The 24,518-nt window shown below is 45.0% G+C and overlaps 1 protein-coding gene across 1 annotated transcript in view; it reads left to right on the top strand.

The window, feature by feature from the left end:
- Positions 1 to 20,705, top strand: part of LOC126543527 (uncharacterized) — a 49,893-nt gene extending 29,188 nt beyond the window's left edge. Inside the window, exons 5-7 of the mRNA XM_050190640.2 lie at positions 12,978 to 13,013; positions 16,671 to 16,812; positions 20,568 to 20,705. Coding sequence (XP_050046597.2) covers positions 12,978 to 13,013; positions 16,671 to 16,812; positions 20,568 to 20,575 — 186 coding nt within the window. The 3' untranslated portion in view covers positions 20,576 to 20,705. The remainder of the gene's footprint in view (positions 1 to 12,977; positions 13,014 to 16,670; positions 16,813 to 20,567) is intronic.
- The last annotated feature ends 3,813 nt before the right edge of the window (positions 20,706 to 24,518 follow it).

Raw genomic sequence — 24,518 nt, 5'->3', positions numbered from 1 at the left:
ACCAAAGAAAACAACCTGTGACTAGACATTTGGTATTCTAACTACATTGTCTGTACTTTTTCGAGTGTTTCTGTTGATGTCGTATTGGATGCGTAATTTTCATCAAGTAGTGTTTTGCCCCGCGAGATGTAGTAGCACTTCGATTTCACGACCATAATTGATGTCGAGGCTCATTGTTTTGGCAGGGCATTTCAGCCTCACTTTCATGACCATGTGAACTCACCTTGGGGCCCACGCGACCGCGCCATAAGCAGTAGACGCTAAAGTAGAACCTTTCCCCGCCATCCGTCAATTAAAAATTAAAGTTGAGTAAATTATGGGGTTTAACTTGCCAAAACCAATTTCTATTCGTGAGGCATGCCGCAATGGAGGACTCCGGAGATTAGGACCACCTGGGGTTCTTTAACGTGCATCTAAATCTAAGTACACTTCAGCTATTAGGACTGGTAAATCTGAGACACGTGTTTTCAAAGCTTTGATGGTGTCAAGGCGGCAAGGGCGCAGGTATGGCGTCATCATCTATCATGTTGACACCTTGATGATGTGTGGAGGTTTAGGGCGCAAGGGCCAGGTGTGGCCAAAGAGCGCCATGTCTGTGGTAATGAGTTTGCGGTGTAATTATGATTGCTATGAAATTGGTGTGAGGTGGCTGTAAAGAGGCCTTAAAATATACGCTCTAAAGTGCGTAAAATCTGTATGATAAAATTATGGCGATGACGTATGACTTGTACTACGAAAATTTAGATGCATATAAAAAGGATGATACGATGTGTAAAAATATAGAAGGTTATAAGATTGGCTGGAGCACTACTGCCTCCTTAGAGCCCTTGAAACGCAAGGGTCTGGAGGCATGTGCTATGCAACACAATTATCGTAGCGGCATCCTCTGGAACGAGGATGCTCTACGAATGTAATGGGCTTATAACATGTAGGACAACGTCATTTAAGAAATTGAGGACTGCCTTAATATTAAAAAGGGGCTCTCTGCCAAGAAACATAGCCGGGTGAAGAGGAATGTGGTAACGGTATGCAAGAGGAAAATGTTTCTTTCTCTCCGCTTCGGCTTTCCGGCACTCCAGGAGGACGTGGAAGACGGTAAGCCTCTCCCCGCATCTACCACAGGTTGGAGGGTCACTTCCTGTGAGTAGAAAAGTGTGGGTGCCAAACGTGTGTCCTATTCTGAGACGACAGAATAAGACATCTGTTCGGCGTGATTTTGCTACAGAGGGCCAGAATCCTAACTGTGGTTTTATCACGTGGAGCTTATTATTTGTTTCCCCGTCCCACAGGCGTTGCCAGTGGTTCCGTAGTTTTCTTCGTAAGAGAGGCTTCAGGTCAGTAGCAGGGACCGCAGCGGTAAGAGTAGCTTGCGATGTAATTGATCTGGCCATTTGGTCTGCTAGAACATTTCCCTCAATACCTCTATGGCCAGGTACCCAGCATATAATGATATGCTGGTTAGATATGTATGCTCTGCAGAGAGCGGAGTAGAGCTCAACAAGTATAGGATTCTTGTGTTTAGAGAGTGAATTCAGGGCTTTTACGACGCTTAGAGACTCTGTATATATGACTGTTTTTCGAAGTTTTGATTTCATTATATGCTTCACTGTCGACAATAGTGCATGGGCTTCTGCCGTAAATATACTAGTTTCCGGGTGCAGCGCGCCGGATTCTGAAAAAGATGGGCCGGTGGCTGCGTAAGAAACCCCTGCATCCGACTTGGAAGCATCCGTGTAAAACTCAGTGCAAGAGTACTTATACTGGAGTTCTAAAAGATGCATTTTAATATGTGCCTCTGGCGCATGTTTCCCGAAATCTACAAATGACAAATCACAGTCTATGATCTGCCACTGCCAAGGCGGTAACAGTTTCGCTTGAGTCATAGGACAATGTTCAAGGAGGGGAACACCCATTTCCTCAATTAGGTTCCTCACACGCAAAGCAAACGGCTTCCTCATTGCAGGCCGGTTATGGAAGAGCGTAGCCGCGGCGGTATCGTGTGTGGTTGGATAACAAGGATGTTCAATGTTCGCTTGTACTCTCAGGAAATATGTGAAACTGCTATATGACCGTTGTAGATCAAGTGCCCACTGATTTGACTCTACGTAGAGGCTCTGGATTGGACTGGTTCTGAAAGCGCCCGTCGTGAGACGGATACCCAAATGGTGGACGGGGTCTAGGATTTTTAATGCACTTGGTGTTGCAGAATTATAAATTATTGATCCGTAATCAAGGCGGGAGCGGACAAGACTGTTATATAAGTTCAAAAGACACTTTCGATCACTACCCCATGTTGTGCGTGACAGAAGCTTGAGAAGGTTCATTGTTTTCAAACATTTTATTTTCAGATTTTGAATATGGGGAATAAACGTGAGCTTTGAATCTAAAGTGATTCCCAGGAATTTATGTTGGCTGCTCACAGAGAGGTGGTCTCCCTTGATCATAATACTAGGCAGTGGTGCTACCCCCCTCTTGTTTGAGAAGAGTACGCAGGTACATTTTTGGGTGTTTATTTTGAAGCCGTTCTCATCCGCCCATTTGGAAAATTTGTTTATCCCAAGCTGCACTTGTCGTTCGCAGACAGCAATATTGCAAGATTTGAAACTTACTTGTACATCGTCAACATACACGGAATAAAACATTGCCCGTGGAACGACTGTATGTAGGCTGTTCATTTTAACAATAAACAGTGTGCAACTAAGTACTCCCCCTTGCGGAACACCAGTTTCTTGGATGAATGATTTGGATAAGACTTTACCAACCTTTACGCAAAAAGTGCGGTTAGACAGATAGCTTTCGATCGTGTTCAACATGTTCCCACAGACGCCCAACGCGGAAAGATCGCGGAGGATCCCATATCGCCACGTCGTGTCGTACGCTTTCTCTAAGTCCAGAAACACTGAAAGTAAAAACTGTTTATGAATGAAGGCATCTCTAATGTTTGCCTCAATGCGGACAAGGTGGTCTACTGTCGACCTTCCCTCTCGGAAACCGCATTGAAGGGGGTCTAGTTTATTGTTGCTCTCTAGGAAGCTGATTAATCGCCGGTTTACCATTTTTTCAAAAGCTTTGCACAGACAGCTTGTTAGCGCTATTGGCCTGTAGCTGCTGGCTAAGGCAGGATCTTTCCCTTGTTTAAGTATGGGAATTACTATAGCTTCTTTCCAGGACGATGGGATATACCCCGCCGCCCACATGGTATTAAAAAGAGAGAGAAGTGTTTCCAGAGCTTCAGGGTGTAGGTGTCTAATCATTTCGTACATGATACGATCGCCACCTGGCGCCGAGTGGTTGCAAGAAGCCAGAGAGGCCTTAAGTTCCGCCAAAGTAAATGGACAATTGTAAGCATCACTCGATGAGCCTTTGCGGTTTATGGGATGCCGCTCCTCACGTTCTTTGTGTCTTAAAAATGTTTCTGTATAGTGCGATGCACTGGAGATATATTGAAAGTAATCGCCTAGACAATCCGCCTGATTTTCCAGGCTATCACCTTGGCTACTTACTAACGGTAGGGGATGTGACTCCCGGCCTATTAACTTATTTACCCTATTCCATACTCTGGTTTCATCAGTGTACGAATTTATACTAGAGATGTACCTATCCCAGCTTTCTCTCTTTGCTCGTCGACGTGTTCTCCGGCCTTGTGACTTGACTTGTTTGAAATTAATAAGGTTTTCGGCGGTTGGACAATTTCGAAGCAATCTCCAGGCCTTATTTTGATTTTTCCGTGCTTTCCGACATTCGTCGTTCCACCATGGGATGCGACGTTTACTTGCCAAACCGTTAGTTTGCTTGATACATTTAGTTGCAGCGTCAATAATAAAACCTGTTAGATATGCCACAGCGTCGTCTATATTAAAACCAGCAATGTTATCTGCGCCTAAATGCGTCAGCTCTTGGAACAGTTCCCAGTTGGCTGAGTTCATGTTCCATTGCGGAAAATGTGGCGAGCATCCATCCTGCTTGGTTAGGTTTAAAATAATTGGAAAGTGGTCACTCCCAAAGCAGTTCTTCAGAACAATCCACTCAATATACGGAATTAGTGTACTCGATACTATACTTAAGTCTATTGATGAGTACGTGTTATGTGCAACACTATAGTACGTCGGCTCTTTCTTGTTAATTATACATGCTCCTGAGTAGGAGAGAAAATTTTCAATTAGGCGACCTCTCGCATCGCAACGAGAGTCTCCCCACAGAGTGTTATGTGCGTTGAAGTCGCCGACAACTATGTAAGGTGCCGGAAGTTCATCTATATAGTTTTGAAATTCTGTTTTGTGAAGTTGGTAATTTGGAGGAATGTATATGGAACTAATCGTGACTAGTTTGTTAAACAACACTCCTCGGACAGCAACTGCCTCTAGGGGCGTACGAAGTCTTAATTCCCGGCAAGCAACACTTTTTGCAACTATAATGGCCACACCCCCGGACGACACGACAGTGTCATCACGGTCTTTACGAAAAATAGCGTACTGTCGGAGAAAATTAGTTTGCGTATGTTTGAGGTGTGTTTCCTGAACACACAGCACTTTTGGAGTATACTTGTATAGGAGTTCTTTGATATCATCAAGATTATGCAGCAGACCTCTGACATTCCAGTGTATTATTTGTGTATCCATGTTGAATGTGGTTTATGTGCTGTGTGTTTAAGAAAGACGAGTTACCTCACGGAGCCCTTTGAGGGCGCCAAGATGCGGTGCTTTTCTTTTTGGGAGCTATTGCGAGAATCTCGCCGCTCCTTAGGCGCTAGCGGCGCCGTCTGGCTGGTTGTGTCCATCGCCTCGGAAGAGGTGCTGGGCAAGCGCTCTTGCGAGCGCTGCGTTCGAGAAGAAGGCCTCGTCCCTGTGGAAGAGACCTTTGAGGCCACCTGCTCTAAGGTAGATGGCCCCTTCGGCTGGGCTGGCGTAGCAGCACTAGCTGCAGCCACCGGGGGGGCGGGAGGCGTCACTGCCGCCTCACTGGGTGTGGGTCGGACAGTCGCCGGAGGCCGTTGTGGCGCTGCCCCCTGACACGCCACATCGGCAAAGCTGCTCTTGGGCAGGTAGGAAACCCGCCTGCGCGCTTCTTTAAATGAAATATTCTCTTTAACTTTTATCGTCACGATTTTTTTTTCTTTTTTCCATGACGGGCACGAGCGCGAGTATGCAGCGTGCTCGCCATCACAGTTGACACAGTGTAGAGCGCTTTTGCAATTTTCGGAAGTATGATCTCCGCCACTACATTTAGCACATGTCTGCCGGCCTCGGCAGTTCTGGGAACTGTGTCCGAAACGCTGGCATTTAAAGCATCGAAGAGGATTTGGGACATAGGGTCTGACACGTAGCTTTACATAGCCTGCCTCGATTGTCTCGGGCAGGATGCTTGAGCCAAAAGTGAGTATAAGATGCTTTGTCTTGATTTCCTTACCGTCACGCCTTAGCATAATTCGCTTGACATTGATAACATTCTGTTCGGTCCAGCCTTCCATCAGTTCGGCTTCTGTCAGCTCCATTAGATCATCATCAGAGACAACACCACGGCTCGTATTCATAGTTCGGTGCGGTGATATAGTGACTGGAATTTCTCCAAATTTAACTAGGTTCGGAAGGCTTTCATGTTGCTTCGCATCGCGGAGTTCCAGAAGGAGATCTCCACTAGCCATCTTTGATGCCTTGTAACCTGCACCAAGTGCTTCGGTAAGACATTTTGACACAAGGAAAGGTGAAATCATTCTCATCGTCTTTTCAGGTTTGTCGGAATGGATGACGTGGAATCGGGGAAAGCTTTGTAGTCTGTTGCCAAAAAACTTAAGGACATCTTCGGTGCGCCCTCGTTTCTGAGGGCGATCAGGAAGCTTAGGGAAAGGAGTTTTCATGAGAATATATAAAAATTCGGCAACAGCGCCGACCACCCACCACGGAGCCCAACGAGGGGACGCGGCAGAGCTTGCGTACAAGTCTGCACGACGCCAGTCGTACGCCGTCACTATAACCGAATATGGTGTACCCAAGGTTGGATAGCCACACAGGGTTAACCCTTGCCGCCAGGAGAAAGGAAGCAAAAAGAAGAGAGAAGGAGACAGGAAAGGTCAAAAAGTGAGAGATAAAGACGAAGATTCGAGGAGGGAGAGACAGGAAAAGGCGACTGCCGATGTCCTCCAGGTGGGTCAGCCTGGAGGTGCCGTCTATGTGAAGCCGAAGCCGAAGAGGTGTGTTGCCTCCGCCGGGGGGCCTTAAAGGTCCAGACACCCAGCATCGGCTCAACCCCCAGGATCCCCTTTTCCCCAGACACAGCTAAGCCGCGCACGGCTACACGCGGGAGGGTCCAACCCTCGTGTGCTCGGGTGCGTGGTGTCGCAACGCACCAAACGCCTGCTTGCGCAGACGCCCCTGCGGGGCATGTTGACACCTTAATCACGACCTTTCCCAACGTCCTCCATCGTGGTTAGCTCAAACTAAGTGTGTGGAAAATTCTGGTTACTGAATTTCATATATTACCGATTGGTGCGAAGAATTCGTGAGAAGGCTTCTTCTAAACTACAATAAAGGCACGTAGAGACAGTTAGGGTAGTTCTCTCCGTTAAAAAAACGGTGGTTTATGGCTGGTTGTCTCCCCACTATACAATGTTCGCGGTACTCATTTGCGTTAGGATTTATTAACTGCAACGCAACGAAAACAAATATTTCAGATATGAATAAAAGGCTTAAGGCACGCTACTAGCGAAGTTTATTAAATCTCTGTCTAAATATTTTTCCATAACGCCACTAGTTAGAGAAGGGTGTTTTTTTCTTTTTTTTTTTGGCCGTATTGACAGTCCATGCTTCAAGCACGAAGCCAAAAAATACAACACTTGCAAATGAGAAAATTGCATTAACTACTTAATTACCATTGTATTAACTATTATTTGTGGCGCTGTTTGCCTCAAGACTACCTAGAGCACGGCTATTAAACATGTTACAAAAAAGGGGAAGAGAAGCATACTGCTCCACCAACCGCTTAGGTGTGGTTTTCCCGCACGCAGACTTAGGAGTTCCCAGAACTATAACAAATAAAATCTTAGTGCTAACGAATACTCAGGAAAAGCTCGACCACGGCGGGAGCTAACAAACGCTTTATGCGCATAGTATTATTGATGAAGGTTTTCCAATTAATTGCCTGATTAATGACACTCTGTGGTGGGTATGTAGCTAGGTAGGTAAATCCCTTTCTTGCCTCGCTTTATTAAGGAAGATCGGCAGCAACTTACGCTCCTGTAACAAGTGAAGGCGAAAGCCTGTTGCACACTTGGTACTGCACCGTCTGGCATGGTCGCCTTGCTGCTTTCGCAGTTCGGCTCATTTTCGATGCTTAGTTGCGGCTTCCCGCGCTCGTATAGCGTGGTCAGACTAACGCCAACGACGTTTGTCATCGACCTTGCTTCGCATCACCTCAGCAGGGGATTCAAACGTATGCTGTTCTGTGTGTTGTACGGGTGATGTCCGCGTGATTTCTGTTCAGTGCATGTGACGTACACACTGGTATTTTTTTTTATTTCCTGCTTTCATCGAATGTACCCTGCTGAATCAAAATGCTGAGTTGTATGTTTTCTTGGAACGAGCACGATACTAAACGATTGACTTTTGGCCTTCTTGGTGAGCGGATTCTCCCGTCGATTCCTGTGTCCTTCGTTTGAGTCGCTTGTTTTGTTCCGTATTTGGTATAGTACTTTATCGTGAATACTATACCAATTACTGAACAAAACAAGCGACTCAAACTAAGGACTCCGGAATCAACGGGCTAAATTCGCTCAGATCCGTCACCTATTCTGTTGCCCTCGAATGGTATTCTAGATTTGTAGCAGCGCGTTTGCATATTGACACCTTGTATCCACGTATTCTGTACGCTGGAATTCATCGGGCGTTCCTTCCTTTCATCAATCTGCCGTAATAAACGCAACGTAAACAAATATTTCAGATATGAATAAAAGGCTTAAGGCACGCTACTGGCGAAGCCTATTAAATATCTGTATAAATATTTTTCCATAACGCCACTAGTTAGAGAAGGGTGTTTTTTTTTGGCCGTATTGACAGTCCAAGCTTTACCTCATGGCCAACACCAATTTCATCGTTAAAAACGGGTAACGCGCAAGTGGTCTTGTTGCTCTATCACGTAACCAATCTGAACGAAATTTGTCGCATTTCACTGCAAAATATTAGTCTCTGCCGACTGCAGGACGAACAGCTTTCAATCAGAGGCTCACGCTATCTCATATATACTACATATACATATATATGGAAGCAGGTCTCTAAAAACACTTTTCTCCAAGCACAAATAAATAGCGATCGTTTTCCGACTGAAGTTTCTCCGTTGTAGTGAGACTACTAACAATAGAATATCACTTTAAAATTATGCCTCAAGTGCATATTTCGGAGAATATAAGTTTACAAAATGGTAACATGGCCACAAAACAGATATCTTAGTTATCTAAACTGTACCTGTTAGAGCATCAGACGTCCAAAGAATTTGAACTGCCCACTAACGTTAAATCGCTTCACTGTTTAAGAGGTGTTCGAAAAAGTTATATTCTAAAGCGAGTGGTATCTTTCCCACCGGCGTATAGTACATAAATTTTGAAATTAAATTAGGGGGTTTTACGCGCCAAAACAACTTTCTCATTATGAGGCACGCCGTAGTGTAGAACTCCGGAGATTTCGACCACCCGGTGCTCTTTAAAGGGACCCTGAAACGATTTTGACGATTTTCTACAAACGTACTGAGTCGTTAGAGTAGGTCCTTCTGATCATTAATTGACACATCTAAGTGCTCCGCGTAAAGCGTGTAATTTATTATAAGGTTTTAAAAATGCACATCGCTGCCGATCGGAGCACGCTGCTCGGCGGAATTTTAAGCCGCCCCTACCCATATGACGAAAATCACCCATATGACGTCAGTGGGGCGAGCTATCCGATTGGCTGACCAGGGCGCGTGATCAATAATTTTTACAACTTTATGGTAAACAAATGATCTTCGTAATAGTTGGAATGTTAGTTCATTTGTTTTTATAAACAGAAAGTAACATAAAGAGAATGCACAAGAACGACTTTTCAATACAATTAAGCACTTCCGGCACACAGCAAGTGTCGTCTGCTTGTGTTACAACGTACTCCATTTTGACGAAAGCTCCGCGGTCAGAGTCGGTCTCAGTCTTTTCGCGAGCACTATGATTCGACTTTGTTGCTTTGTGGACTGCAAACGTAGCGACTGGCAATATGTCAAGCTGCGACATCGTGTCCCTCTGCAAGGCAGCATACGAGCGAGCTGGCTGCTGCGCATCGGACTGCCGCTATCCGATCGGCGCCAGGGTTTGCGCGTTTGTGGCCGTCACTTTACACCGGAAAATTACTAACGGAATAGCGTATCGCAAGTCCGGTATTAGGACAAATGCAAGCGCAAGGGGACAGGGTCTGGCCGCTTGACTGTGCCGTAACGGGATGAGCCATGGGATGAGCAGAATCGCAAATGCGAATGGTCTGCACGGTGCAGCCACCTGGTGGCACAGAGCTCAACCATACACAGTAGCAGTAACGAAGTGTATTCTTCTTTGGCTGCTGGTGTGTATTTTTCGCAGGAGTGTAATCATCAACACTTTGTTTTTATAAATGTTTAAAATGTTTTACACTTGGTTAGAGCAATATTAGCGATTTGTTTGGCTGGTTAAGCACTGCGCCAACAAGTGGCTGGACCGTGCAGACCGATCAGGCCGCACGTATGTCTACGCTAAAGTTCCTTCATCAGCTTGAGTTTATGCCTCCAGTCGTTTGCCGAAATGACCAGCTTGCCTGTGGTTACCGGAATACCAGACACGTTCGGCGCTACGACAGAATGCTCGCAACGCACGCTGCTTCGATGGCTCTCGCTTGGGGTCGACGGCCAAGCAGCTAGCGGAGAGGTTTCACGCGGCGGGGGCGGGCTCCAAAACAACCGGAAGTGGACGATGTGACGTCGCATCGTGACGCGAAACCAGTGAAGGCGGAGCTTAGCCCCGATCGCTCGGCGAACGAGTTGAGGAGGAAAAGCATGACTAGGGAGGAGGGTAACTTCTAATCGCTTGAAGCTCCATTAATACGTAACGCTTCACTTAAATTGTGGTGTGAATGTTCTACTTAAGCTGTACCCTACGCGTCTACAAAATTTGTCCGAACCGTTTCAGGGGCCCTTTAACGTTGACCTCCTCAATCTAAGTACGCGGGTGTTTTCGCATTTCGCCCCCATCTAAATGCGGCAGCCCTGGCCGGGATTTGATTCCGCGACCTCGTGGACAGCAGAACAACACCAAAGCCACTGAGCCACCACGGCAGGTTTACATCATTTTTTTCCGCTCTACATGCATAAATGTGTGGGCATTTAGAGAAGAGCGATAGTGTTATTTATTGCTTAGCAAGTGTTGTAAATTCATTCTTCAGGTTTACTTTACGATAGCTATTTAATGGGCACTCCAGGCGGATTCCCGTCGTCGTCGCCGTCGCCGTGAGGTTCTGTATGAAGTTCGAGCGTGATAAGACCGCGCCCGCTGTAGGTGCGAGAGGATGCGCGCGAGAGTGAGCTGGGAAGGAGGGTGTCTCGATGTGGTGGCGTCTTCTGGCTCGTGCAAGATCGACGGAGGGGAAAGGGAGTAACTTGATGTGGTGGCGTCTTCTCGCTCGTGCAAGATCGACGGAGGGGAAAGGGCAGCCGCTTAGCCCGCATATCTTCTTCCACTCCGGCCGAGACTGCGCCGTCCGGCGTGGCCGTGCGCGCCGTGCGTGGCCGTGCGCGCCGCATCTTGGAAGTATTCTGCCAAGGCTGGAAGAATTGGGCGACACGAGAAGCCTGATGAATTTGTGTGCACTGTATTTCTGCGCTCCTTCTTCGTGTTGAAGCAAGAGGCAGCACAAATGGCCATTCGCTCGCCCGTAGTTTCTCTTCATGTCGCCAGCGTAGTGAGAGCGAGTGTCTGGGGTCATCCAGCGAGATGTGTTCAAAATTGCCTGTTCGCGCGTTCCTCGTTATTTTGTTAACAATGCTTGTTAATTTAGTTACTACGCGATAGTTTATATCAGTTTATGTGACCGATATACTCGTAACCTTACGTCGTATTGCTGTCTAATAATTTGCCATCGCAATGAGTCCTGTGCCTGTCGGACGAAACTGGGGTATTTTCTTTCAACTGTGCAATTTCCTGCATTTGTGACAGCCAAAATTTCTGACAGCCATTGACAGCCAAAAGAAATGTCCTTGCTCAAGTTAATATAATTTATACCATTCTTCTAACGCTCATGGTATACGGTGCAATTGACGCAGCACAATTTCTCCTTTCCCATGTGTTTAGAGAGAAGATGTTGTGCTGACACTGAGCGCTGTAACGTAAAAGTATTCCAAACTTTTCTATTCCGATTCTGCTACCAGCCCTCCACGATTGGTGAAAAACATTTTTCGACCACCCCCATTTCACCTGTCTGTCACGCGAGGTCACGAAAACCGCGATACCTCCACATCTGATATGATGTTTACACACTGATTATGCATGATTTGACAGAAAAAAGAAAACAGTTATTTCTGATTCGACCCCTTTTCACCATTAGCCCTCGGGTATTGGTAAAAAGTCTTTGTGCTGCACCCACTTCACCTGCCTGTCACGCGAAGTCAAAAAATCGCAAAAACTCACCGCGTCAAAGTGGTGTGTACGCGATAAAGTTGCATTAACATGCCGAACAAAACTGAATTTTCTTCGGAATAGCCGCAGGCTGCCGGTTCCGTAAGGAATAAAAGGTGGCTGCCGCCCATCGCTCAGACGCTGGCTACTCACACCTGCCGTATAGCATGGGTATATTTGCCTATAATAAAATTTCTTGCGTGGCCATGTAACGTTTTCGAGCACTTTCGGCACGTTTACCACCCCATTCTGCCAACTCTTCTTTGCTGAGGGTCAGTTTAAGCGTCATTCTTAAGCTTCCGTTGCATGCCACCGCGATTTGCGACCAGCCATCACAAGCTAAGTAAGGGAAAGCCGACCAATCAAACACGCCGGCACCGCCCTCTTCATCCAGTTATCGATTTTCAGTGCACTGGCCCTGCCCCAGCGAATTCCTCTCCACTTGAGCGTTCTCCTCGCCTCTTGTCAGCGAATTAGATACGACAAGCCGCTCAGTGTAGGCAATGTTATTAGTTTTTCAAGCAAACAAAAGTGACCTCCTATGGAAGAAGAGAGCATTTGATTGGTATGTTCAAACAACCCTGCGGGTGACCGCCCGGTGCTTGCGTCGGTGGTTACGCAAATTTGACGTCAGGATATTCGAATAGAAACATATTGGAATAGTTTTACGTTATAGGGCCCACTATCTCTTATTGTCACCACACGGATGTCAAGGTAGCTCTTTGTGGGCAATTTTATGTTTCCTTGCCTTAGTGCCATTATTACCTGAATGAAACTGCTAGTGATGACATATGTTTACTTCCATCAATAGCAACAGTAGTTACATCACCGCATTATACACACCCATCGATTCCATGTGAGCAAGCTGGACGAGACTGAAGAATGAAACAAACATTGCTGCCTTAACAACTGTAGGATCGTAAATGCCCTACAGAAAGTGTCGTTAATAATATTACTTCATCAGGAAAATGGTTAATATTAGTAACTGCTGCCATCAGTACAGCAGTACACTTTGTGTCCACTTATCTATCGCATTTAAACAAGCCTCACTGTCCTGATGAATAATGGGCCTGTTGCTGTCTTTGACGCTACAGATTCGTAAAGAACCTGCAGGAAAAGCAGCCGTAGTCTTCGGTACTGGGACGACCATGCACTGTTCGTAACGGGTACTCATTATGCAGCTGCATGTAGAGCCTGCGACCTGCTATCGTACGACATACTGTATGGTGTTTCAGTAATAACTCGCGGAATGCAAATCGTTACAGAGTTTACAATCAATATTTCATACAACTCAGACACCCTATTTTTTCTCATTTCTTTCTTTCAGACAAGCCTTGTTGCGCCGCTTGTGTCACTCATAGAGGTATGTAAGAATCATATACTTATCAGCACTCTTTTCTTCACGAATTGTTGATAGAACAATGGTATAATACAAAGTTTTGTAAGATACGGTCTCCTTTTACGAATAATTTATTTTCAAATGCACATCAGTGCAATAGACCACGTAAATCCCAAAGTACATTATTATGATGTAAGGAAAAAGCATAAATCACACTTCAATATTAAAACGAAACTTGATACAAAGCCGTGCGTCTAAGGTAGTGGTACATCATTATCATCATCATCATCATCATCATCAGCCTGGTTACGCCCACTGCAGGGAAAAGGCCTCTCCCATACTTCTCCAACTGCCCTGGTCATGTACTAATTCTGGCCATGTTGTTCCTGCAACCTTCTTAATCTCATCCGCCCACCTTACTTTCTGCCGCCCCCTGCTACGCTTCCCTTCACTTGGAATCCAGACCGTAACCCTTAATGACCATCGGTTATCTTCCCTCCTCATTACATGTCCATGCCCATGCCCATTTCTTTTTCTTGATTTCAACTAAGATGTGATTAACTCGCGTTTGTTCCCTCACCCAATCTGCTCTTTTCTTATCCCTTAACGTTACACCCATCATTATTTCCATAGCTCGTTGCGTCGTCCTCAATTTAAGCAGAATCCTTTTCGTAAGCCTGCTTGGTTTCTGCCCCGTACGTGAGTACTGGTAAGACGCAGCTGTTATACACTTTTCTCTTCAGGGATGATGGCAGCCTGCTGTTCAAGATTTGAGAAAGCCTGCCAAACGCACCCCAGCCCATTCTTATTCTTCTGATTATTTCGGTCTCATGATCCGGATCCGCCGTCACTACCTGCCCTAAGTAGATCCACTTCCACTTCCAGTCCCTCGCTACCTATCGTAAACTGCTGTTCTCTTCCGAGACTGGTAAACATTATTTTAGTTTTCTGCAGTATAATTTTTAGACCCACTCTTCTGCTTTGCCTCTCCAGGTCAGTGAGTATACATTGCAATTAGTCCCCTGAGTTACTAAGCAAGGCAATATCATCAGCGAATCGCAAGTTACTGAGGTATTCTCCATTAGCTCTCATCCCCAATTCTTCCCAATCCAGGTCTCCGAATACCTCCTGTAAACACGCTGTGAATAGCATTGGAGAGACCGTATCTCCCTGCCTGACGCCTTTCTTTATTGAGATTTTGTTGCTTTCTTTATGGAGGACTACGGTGGCTGTGGAACCGCTATAGATATCTTTCAGTGTTTTTACATACGGCTCATCTACAACCTTACGCCGTAATGTCTCCATGACTGCTGAGGTTTCGATTGAATGAAAATCTTTCTCGTAATCAATGAAAGCTATATATAAGGGTTGGTTACACTCCGCCCAATTCTCTATCACCTGATTGATAGGGTGAATATGGTCTATTGTTGAGTGGCCCTTACGGAATCCTGCCTGGTCCTTTGGCTGACAGAAGTCTAAGGTGTTCCTGATTCTATTTGCGATTACGTTAGTAAATACTCTGTAGGCAACGGACAGTAAGCTGATCAGTCTAAAATTTTTCATGTCTTTGGCGTCCCCTTTCTTATGGATTAGCATTATGTTAGCCTCCTTCCAAGATTCCGGTACGCTCGAGGTCAAGAGGCATTGCGGATACAGGGCGGCCAGTTTCTCTAGAACTATCTGCCCACCATCCTTCAACAAATCTGCCGTTACCTGATCCTCCCCAGCTGCCTTCCCCTTTTGCATAGCTCCCAAGGGTTTCTTAACTTCTTCCGGCGTTACCTGTGGGATTTCGAATTCCTCTAGACTATTCTGTCTTCCATTATCGTCGTGGGTGCCACTGGTACTGTATAAATCTCTATAGAACTCCGCAGCCACTTGAACTATCTCATCCATGTTAGTATAGATATTGCTGGCTTTATCTTTTAACGCATACATATGATTCCTGCCTATTCATAGTTTCTTCTTTACTGTTTAGGCTTCCTTCATTCCAGATAGCATGTTGAATTCTATTCATATTATACTTCCTTATGCCAGCTGTCCTACGCTTGTTGACAGCTGACATAGTAAAGTATAATATGGACAGAATTGAACATGCTTTTAGGAATGGAGGAAGCCTAAAAGCAGTGAAGAAAAAACTAGGAATAGGCAAGAATCAGATGAATGCGTTAAGAGACATGTATTTATGAATGTGCAAAGTGATGCCACTGTAATAATTAAAGACGTTGTACATTTATAAAATTGCATTTATGAATGCGCAACAAAGCTTCCACTGTTCCTCAATTGCTTTGAAAGATGAATCTAGAGCTTTTTATTACTATTAGCACTTTTTTGCCTGATTTATGTGTTTTGGGCCTATCCATCTGTCAATTTATCGATAATTTATCCAGCCTCTTATTCCGGCCCAGTATGCGAAGTTCTCCACCAGCTTGGACCACTACATTCGTGATCGTGATTTTGTCGTCATTGCGTTGGCATCGTTTCAGCTTCGTCATGTGACTGTCGGTATCACGTCATCGTCGTGCCTTATACACCTACCTAGTGGCCTAAGTTGTCTAGTACCTTAGTCCACGGAATAATTGTTAGGCGTCGTGATGCAGTTGTGGTCGTTGCATCGCCGTCAATCAAGCTTTGTCATCCGACTCTCGTCATGTCATCGCATCCACACCACTCTCGTCATTCAATACTCATACATTCGCTGTCGTTCCATTGTCCTCATGTCGTCGTCTTCAGCTGCCTTCGCTGTTATTCGATTTATTATTCGAATATCCAGTTATGCCTTGTCCATCATTCTAGCGTACTTGTGCTTTGCTTGATGCCGCTCTTTCATGACACCCATGCTAGCTTCATCATCCGGTTTTGCTCAACAGCTCGTCGCCATCATACCGGTCCTCGTTCCGTCGTTGTCACGCTGTCGACCATATGCCATCGTCATTCTTTTCCAATCATCATGTAATTGTCGTTATGCCGCCGTCGTCATACCGCCTTTCTCACTTCAATGGACTTCATCTTTCTTCGTCCATCGTAGTCACTTCTCGTCCTCATTCTGTCATCGTCATGCCGTCATGCTCATCGGCGATCTTCCCAAGCGAGTTCCATACTAAAGCGGCCTGATACTCGAAACGGTGTACTTCACACACAGCCGAAGCAACGGAAGTTTCAGAATGCCCGCTACACAACTTAAATAAACGTGACTTCAACAATACTGCTTCGCTACATTGCTTGGAGGCTGATCGTATTAGCGTCGGCAGTCATCGACAGACAGGTTCTCCTGTACTTTTTTCTTTGTTTTAATGACACTCGTTTTTTTTTTCCTATTCAAGAAAGGAGATTGGTGCAATTGTTGAATAGATATCGCCATTACCGCCATTGCTAACGATGTCGCAAAATTCTGCTGCTTCGCTTGTCCTTCTGCTGTGCCCATTAGGTTGTATTTCTCAGGGAGTTCTTTTTTCTTTTCTGCGGGAAAGAGTCGCGCACAGTTTCTGTCGGCGTACAAATTTAAACTGCCTGCTACCAAACGTACGCACAATCTAATTACACGCGCAACACGAATAAAGAAAGAGCTCATTATATAATTTGGCGTCCATAATGTTGCCTTAGGATAACTTGAATTTTAAGGGCCTCTTCAACGCTGCATTTAGCATTGAAAAGCCTCTGCATATATTTTTAAAATTACAGTGTCTTGTTGGAAACGCACTTCCCAATGCTCCGCAAGACAAGATCATCGCCCTCGTCTGCGACCTCATCAACAGTACTGACATTGCTTCCTTCAGCCGCTTACCATTATGGCTGGGCGTCTACGACATGAAGAGAATGTGGTGTAAGTTTTACAACTAGGGGTCACAAAGTTTCCGTGTAGAAATAGTATAGTACGTAGTTTTTGCACTATATAACGTGTAAAGGAGTTTTAACGGGGTGCTTATGGAAAGCATGTGGCGGAGACCTTGATAAGACAGTGAAAGAAGATAGACGCCAGTAGAAGAAAGGGCCGCCCTGAGCTCATACTATCTGCTTGTAACTTGTTTAGCGTAAATGCACTGGAGGTAAGTCTTTTAAAATGTAAAATGTTGCCCAGTGTCTCTGCACGCCATGCTATCATCAACTGCAGCACACGAGCCCCAAGCCACGAGGCTACAGAAATAACCAGGAGAATGCTTCTGGTCTTCGTGTTGTTTTCCAATCTGTGAGGACGTCCAACCGTTGTTAAACATAAGCGCCCCCTCATACCATGTACTATGTGAATCTTGCCATCAGTACAAACAGGGCATTGCATGCTACCGGCATGTTCGAATGACGGCTTCTGACTAGCACATAAGGCAGATCTTTGAGTGACTGTAATTTTCGCTTCAATTTGATTACATACTGACGTCACAAAAAAATAATATTTTACATGGTGACGCATGCCTCGATGTTCATGGATGGAATAGTATCATGTTACAAAGAATGAGGCACCGAGTCTCTAAAGTAGTTCGTTTTTTCAGAAAAACTGCCAGTTGTGCCTGAGTGAAGAATTGAAAGTAACAGTAAGGGTTTGCGTTACTCTGAACGAGTGTCGCAGCCCTAAATTGATGTGAAGCAACGAGTTGCCAGCGTGGCAGTTCGATAGTGCAGAACCGCAGAAAAACCAGTGGCGTTTCCCAAAGAGAGAATTATATCGATTTAACCAATTCCGACCACATTAGGCATCGCGGTGCCCCAGTAGTTGCACTAATGTGTGCGAGCGCCACACTCACGCCAGCAGTGGAGGCCAGAACGCTGTCCTGGCTCTGGCAGAGCCGCTTGAGTTGAATGCTCGGATCTAACTTACTTCGTCACTTTGGCCGAAACGCATTGCGCGTCTTTCGAGTCCTTCTAACACTCATCGCGCAAATTGTTTATTCGCGTAGATACCGTGAAACCGTGCCGGCACTCACACCGGTGGCGACGATGGTGGCGGCGGTAGTGGTAGTGCAGGTAGTAGAGCTGGCGGCGCCAAAGACAACAGCACGAGCGCGCCTCGAGCGTCCGCATACTTGCGATTCCAATAAAACTCTATCAAATTGACGCTGTCATCCTCGGAACAACACATGTGCAGACAAGAAAGGAATCATGCCTAGAATTTATTGTAAGGAGCTGCAATGGCAGTGGCTGCCAAAGAAGTCAAGCGTACTGATTATGCTGGTAAGGGGAACCAGCTTCAGTGGTCATCTACGTTATCCTAAATATCAGATTCCAATTGCATATTGGTTCAGCGTAAGTTTCCTTGCAGCGTTTTAATTCTTCAGCACATGAACGCGTGATCGTTTAAAACATGGCCGGCCACGCTTGTAGTTGTGTAGTTGTAGCCGGTTTAGTGTGGAGGAGCATCAGGAGCGAATGCAGTGAGTTGTTTGCCAAAGAATGAGAGAAGGCGATGTGATAGCTCGGCGGGAATCTTCTGTGTCACGTAAGTTACTCTTGCTCCTTTCTTTTAGTGACTGCGTATTATCAAATCAAGTATTGATTTCCACCATGTACATGCAACTTTGTTTCCAGAGGCATTGCGTGCACTTCCTTGTTTCATCCTCTCATGAATTCGTACGGTTTGCTAGGAAGCTAGGGCTGTCTTCGGTAATCATTACGGAAGGTTTGTAACAGAATGGCCAAGACACCGAATTCCAGACTAGAGCATCTGCTCACTAACTTCTAAGTGCGAAATACGATTGGTCATCGGCGCGGTGATTAGTTTCTTTTCACGCTGATTGCTATTTAGAGTGGTCATCGCTAGAACGCATGCCAACGAGCAAAGAATTTTATGTGAGAGAGTTATTGCCTACCATCCTTTGGTTAGTCGCACAAAGGTTTATTATTACTCTAAAATTCTCCCTAGGTAGGTCTTCTTGGCCTCTTAATGACGGATTTCTAAGCGCCGCCAATCGTTTACACTACTGAATTTATTGTGAACATTGCAGATAATGCTTCGACTCAGCCATCCACCAATAATGATACATATGTAAAGTGTACCCAATGTAAATATGCAGTTTCACTTGGTTAATTTTAATGACTTTGGTGGATGTTAGGTCGCATCATATTCCCTGTGTCCAACTAGGTTTAGCAAAGTGTCCGCGATACAAGTATTCAACGTGATGGTTCTGCCCTAGCTTGAAGCGTTAAAAATGACAATGAATGAGTTAATTGCATTCCCTAAGAAGCAGATATGAGGGTTCATTCATTTATTTATATTGTTTGTTCAGTACCTTTGAATACGTTTCACAGTTAGTCCTAAACGTTTGAATATAACATAGGCCGTTGTTATTGTGACGTTAGAATTATTTGCATGCGAGCATTACCTCGGAAGAAGCATTTTGCTACGTGTCATATGAAATTAGCAATAATAAACGTACTAAGCTGGTAATCTGTTATATTATGCTTATACTTTTTATTTCTCACAGTGTTTCTCGAGGAGCATCTTTACTATTTAGGTGGTAAAGATGAGTAAGCTCACAAAATGTATAAAGATATCAAACCATAAAGAATTGCAGTAGTTCACTGGGCAACACAGTGAGTGCACCTGAGAACGCTCGGATGATTGAACGTTTCGCGCATAAAGCGTTTCGCGTGGCAAACACAGTTTTATATTGCATTTTGGGGTCGCGAGTAATACCAGTGCTAGCGTAGTCAGCCTGTCGTGGGGCCAGGCCCGTCTTTATTAGGCAATAAAGCATCGTGCTTACACGTCTCACTGTTCTTATGACCCGATATTCTTGTATTGACCTCAACGTGACATTCCATCTCTCAGGAATCTGATCCTTCTGAATTGGAAGGACATTTTTTGACTGCATAAATATAGTTTCTTGCTGCATGTAACGATTCTACACCTACTTGGGCTAGTTTTTTGAGCAAGCTCTTTAGCTCCCGATAACGCATGTGTATCCGACCAAGGCTAAGCAGTTGGCGCCCGATTTCGTTGGCACTCGCAAAAGGCAAGCCCAACACGAAGCATCATTAGAAAAATTTGCGGCAACATTTTATGAGATACGGTATTGCTGTTGTCAATTGTCACATCCGCATTCTCCTGCATAAGTGGACCAAATAAGGTTTTCAATTCTATTGTCATGCTCAGTTGTTAAAAGATCCACGAATAACTTAAAAATATGTCAAGTGAATATGTGGGCTTTTATTTTCGCAAGAGTATTTATTTAGGACATGTGTGATTGATCAGGCATTTCACACGTAATTAAATTAAAATAATGTTCTTTAAAAATCAAGGTATTTAGGTCGCTCGGATAGTAAGATTTAGAAAAGCGTCTGGCCATAATGAATGATTTGTTACCCGCCATGGTTGCTTAGTGGCTATAGTGTTGGGCTGCTGAGCACGAGTTTGCGGGATCGAATCGCGGCAACGACGGCCGCATTTTGATGGGAGGGAAATGCGAAAACACGCGTGTACTTAGATTTACGTGCATGCTAAAGAACCCCAGGTGGTCCAAATGATTTCGGAGTCTCCCACTATAGTATGCCTCATAATCAGATTGGAGTATTGGCACCTAAAACGCCATAATTTAATTTATTTCTTACTCTAATAAACGTTTTCTTTTTGTTTGTTTCTTTTACCAGGTATGTAATTCGTTCTTCACCGTGCATCGAAACAACCGCACACCAAGCCTTGTTTAGACGACAAGTTGCCTTTGCTAAATTTTTCTTTGTTAAACCAAAAATTACTTTTCTGTTGAGCAATAAACTTTTGTAAGAGAAGTTGCTTCTACGAATGAGTGATGTTCCTTAGTGTACTTTATTAGGATAAGTGCATTTTAGCTTGTATTTTTGTTACTGGCTGCGAAAAAAAAGCGATTTTTTTTATACTGGCTGTTTCTATTCTATAGACCATACAGACTTTCTTCTAATCACTTGGGGCTGATAGCATAATCGTAGTCATTGAGAAAGATTCCTCAAAGAGGTGGACATTGCCTGCAGAAAAGATTGAAATGCATATTTTGATTATTAAGAAAAATTATTACTGTTTCGATTATTTACCGTACGGTAGACATTGAAGTCTATGAGTTGTAGCCAGTGAGTTAGCAAAACGTATCGATTTGGAAGGAATCTTCCCGAGCAAACGAGTTTCGACTTATACATTGCCACAGCGCGCGACAAAATACTCGCGTGTTTTAATTACTTGCGTGCTTCAATGCATAAGACGGGGGTTGGTAAAAAAAGAGCAAGTGGGAGAATCGTGCATTTTTAAGGATAGTTTCAAGGCACGTGTGTCGAAACCCCTGCATGCAATCCTTAGAAGGAGCTCCAAGTAAATATGCATTACAAGCTGTCCTGCTACAATTTATAAATTGCAATATGTGACGCAGCGGAATTAAAAAGCTGATTAGCACATTCTGTTAATTAGACAATTATGGATTTTAATTTCTCGAGCGATTAATGTCCGCCGCTTAGTGTCATTATGCTCATAGATTGAATTGCGCTATTACACAAGCGACTTTTGAAAATTCTGCATGGCCTAAAAGAACAGCCCCTATTTTTCCTTCTGCAGTTTTCTGCTCAATTGCCGTTACATCCATTCCATACACTGATGGTTACAGCATAGTTGTAACCTGAGAATAAATACATGCAAATTTACACTTCCACGCATTAACTAGTCTACGCATGATGAGGCAAATTTATCCGCGAACGTAGGAAATATCAGTGCACCGGTATGACAGGGTAGGTACCGCCAGAAATGCAAACGAGGTTTCTTAGAAAACCTACTCAAAGAACGCCTGCGCAAACAGCATAACAGATTTGTAGTGGACTGCAAGCAATCAAGTTGGCAATTTTCAGCCCCAAGGTTGAGTTCGTGACAGGAAATAATTGTGCATGTTAAAATATTCATGCAAATCCAACATAGGTATCGGAGTCTATATGGAGCGAAGCTCAAGTAAGGCGGTTCAGAATTCACCAAGACGGCAAGTTGGGGCAGTTGGTTAGGATTCGTTGTACGGTTCAAAATGCTTTACAACTAATGACGATGCGTACAAGTTTATTTCCACCGATACCTTGCAACGCATATACTCATACAATGTTTATATCGATCTAATACATAAGTCACAACCTTATTTTCATGCAACATTTATGTTTAGGCGCGGCCTCGTTCAGAAGCTCTCCCATAAAGGAAACTCCAAATCAAGCGCATGCACAGTGTGATACGCATACGTGGTGATGTCAAAAGTACGAAGGAGATGTATGATACTTGTTGAGGGAAAAATGGTAATGGCTGGTACATGCACACGAAAACACGACATGCACCGTGCAGCACTTAGGATTTGTGTAACTCTATGGTCACAGTGCAACATACCCATTTTGGAGATGCGCCACGAACACACACACGAGCGGACACAACCCCAGTACGACATACCGAATTGCTAAATCAAAGAAAATAAAGTAATAGAAAGAATCGCTCAGTTATGTATCACCATTCTTTAAGCATATCGGTGTGCTTGAAATATATTTCTGAGCCAACGATACATGTCCAGGTTTTATGTAAGCATCACCGCGGGACATATATCTCGAGAGGGACAACATTCTCAAGCATTGGCAAAGAATACACAAGACCCCAATAGCACATACCGAATGACTAAATAGAAAAGGAAAGCGAATCAAAGGAACTAGAAAATATAATTGACCATTCTATAAACCGAACGCTGTGCGTTAGAGTCTGTAAGCCTGGGAGCCTACATCATATGTTCACGTTTTATGTGGACACATATTTTTTGTTAGCCAAAACTGGACTGCGAATACATGATCGCCTTACGAGGATTATATAGGCCACTTCTGTAGTGCTTTTATGTCACTTTTGCAAATATATTCCAAACACAAGTTCGTCGAGGTAGTAGCCGACCCAGCAAGGAGCCATGCCACAACCTCGAATGTTGGCAAAGGTGCATTTCCAAAGAACTCGGTTGTGGCAAGAACCATGCTGCGGTGTGAACGCTGAATTTTTGCCTTGCGTCTATCATACCTCATGGATTTGGGCACAACTCACCTGCCGTATTCACTCTCCTTGTGCTTCTAGTTCTTAATTATTTCACCCATACCCTGCATTCCTCTAGCCTCCTGGTTAGCGTAGGTAGCAGGAAAACCACCCCCCGAGAAGTATTTGGCCGCTGCTGGATATGAATCCCCTCCCAGGACTTTTTCTCTACTCCACCCCGCAGGAGCGTCTGCGTCAGCAGGCGTTTGGTGTGTTGCGACACCACGTACCCGAGCACCCGAGGGTTGGACCCTCCCGCGTGTAGCCGTGAGCGGCTTAGCCGTGTCAGGGGAAACGAGGATCCTGGAGGATGAGCCGATGCCGGGTGTTCGGACCTTTAAGGCCCCCCGGTGGAGGCAACACACCTCTTTGGCCTCTGCTTCACGTAGACGGCACCACCAGACTGACCCACCTGGGGAAAATCGGTAGTTGCCTTTTCCTGTCTCTCTCTCCCTGCAACCTTCGTCTTTCCCTTACTTTCCACCTTTCCTGTCTTCTCCTGGCTTCCCTTTTACTTCCAATTTTTCCAGGCAGCAGGGGTTAACCTTGTCTGAATAGCCAACCTAGGTTATTTCATATTTGGTTATAGTGGTAACGTACAGCTGGCGTTTGCAGGTCGTGTTTCACGGGTCCTGCAGCATCCCCTTGTAGCACTCCACGGTGGGTGGCTGGCGTTACTGCCGAAATCTCACATATCTTTATGGATAGCTCCTTTCCTCCACTGCCTGATCACTCTCAGAAAAGAGGGCGCACCGATGAAGTTTTTTAGTTTTTCGGACGCCAAGTCCACAACTTCCCACGTTTCCATGTAGTTCACTCGGAAAAACCCGGCAAACCAGTGCGCTTTATTTCACCGTTCCTTGTAGCAAGGACTTTGACTGATGTTTTTGGAGCCGGATGTAAAGCGACCAGGATGGCAAGCGGTGATCTCCTCCTGGAGCTCCGCGATAAGAAGCAATACGAGAGACTGCGTAAGCTAGTGTCATTTGGGGATAACCAACTAACAGTAACCCCACACCGTACTATGAACACCACCCGTGGCGTTGTGTCGGACGGTGACTTCCTGGACCTCACTGAGGCTGAACTCTTGGAGGGCTTCAGCGAGCAACATGTTATCAATGTCAGAAGAATAAAAATGAGGCGAGATGGTAAAGAGATCCAAACCAAGCACCTAATGATCACCTTTGGTTCAAGTGTCCTGCCCGAGTCAATCGAGGCCGGGTACATCAAGCTCCGTGTCCGTCCATACGTGCCCAATCCACAGCACCTATTTACTACCAACATGGATACGCAGATAATTCTATGGAACGTCAGAGGTCTTCTTAGAAACCTTGATGATGTGCACGAACTCATCCCAAAACACAATCCAAAAGTGCTGTGTTTACAGGAAACACACTTAAAAAACAAACACACAAACTTTCTCTGACAGTATATAACTTTTCGCAAAGATCGCGATGATGCCGGCGCATCATCGGGTGGTGCTGCCATTGTCCCTCATAGAAGTAGAGCGTGTCAACTTTTACAGCTACAAACGCTCCTTTAAGCAG

The sequence above is a fragment of the Dermacentor andersoni genome, chromosome 10 (genome assembly GCF_023375885.2).
Source record: "Dermacentor andersoni chromosome 10, qqDerAnde1_hic_scaffold, whole genome shotgun sequence".
Lineage (NCBI taxonomy): Eukaryota > Metazoa > Arthropoda > Arachnida > Ixodida > Ixodidae > Dermacentor > Dermacentor andersoni.
The sequence above is the reverse complement of the archived record's forward strand: the minus strand, read 5'-3'. Positions and strand labels throughout refer to the sequence as shown.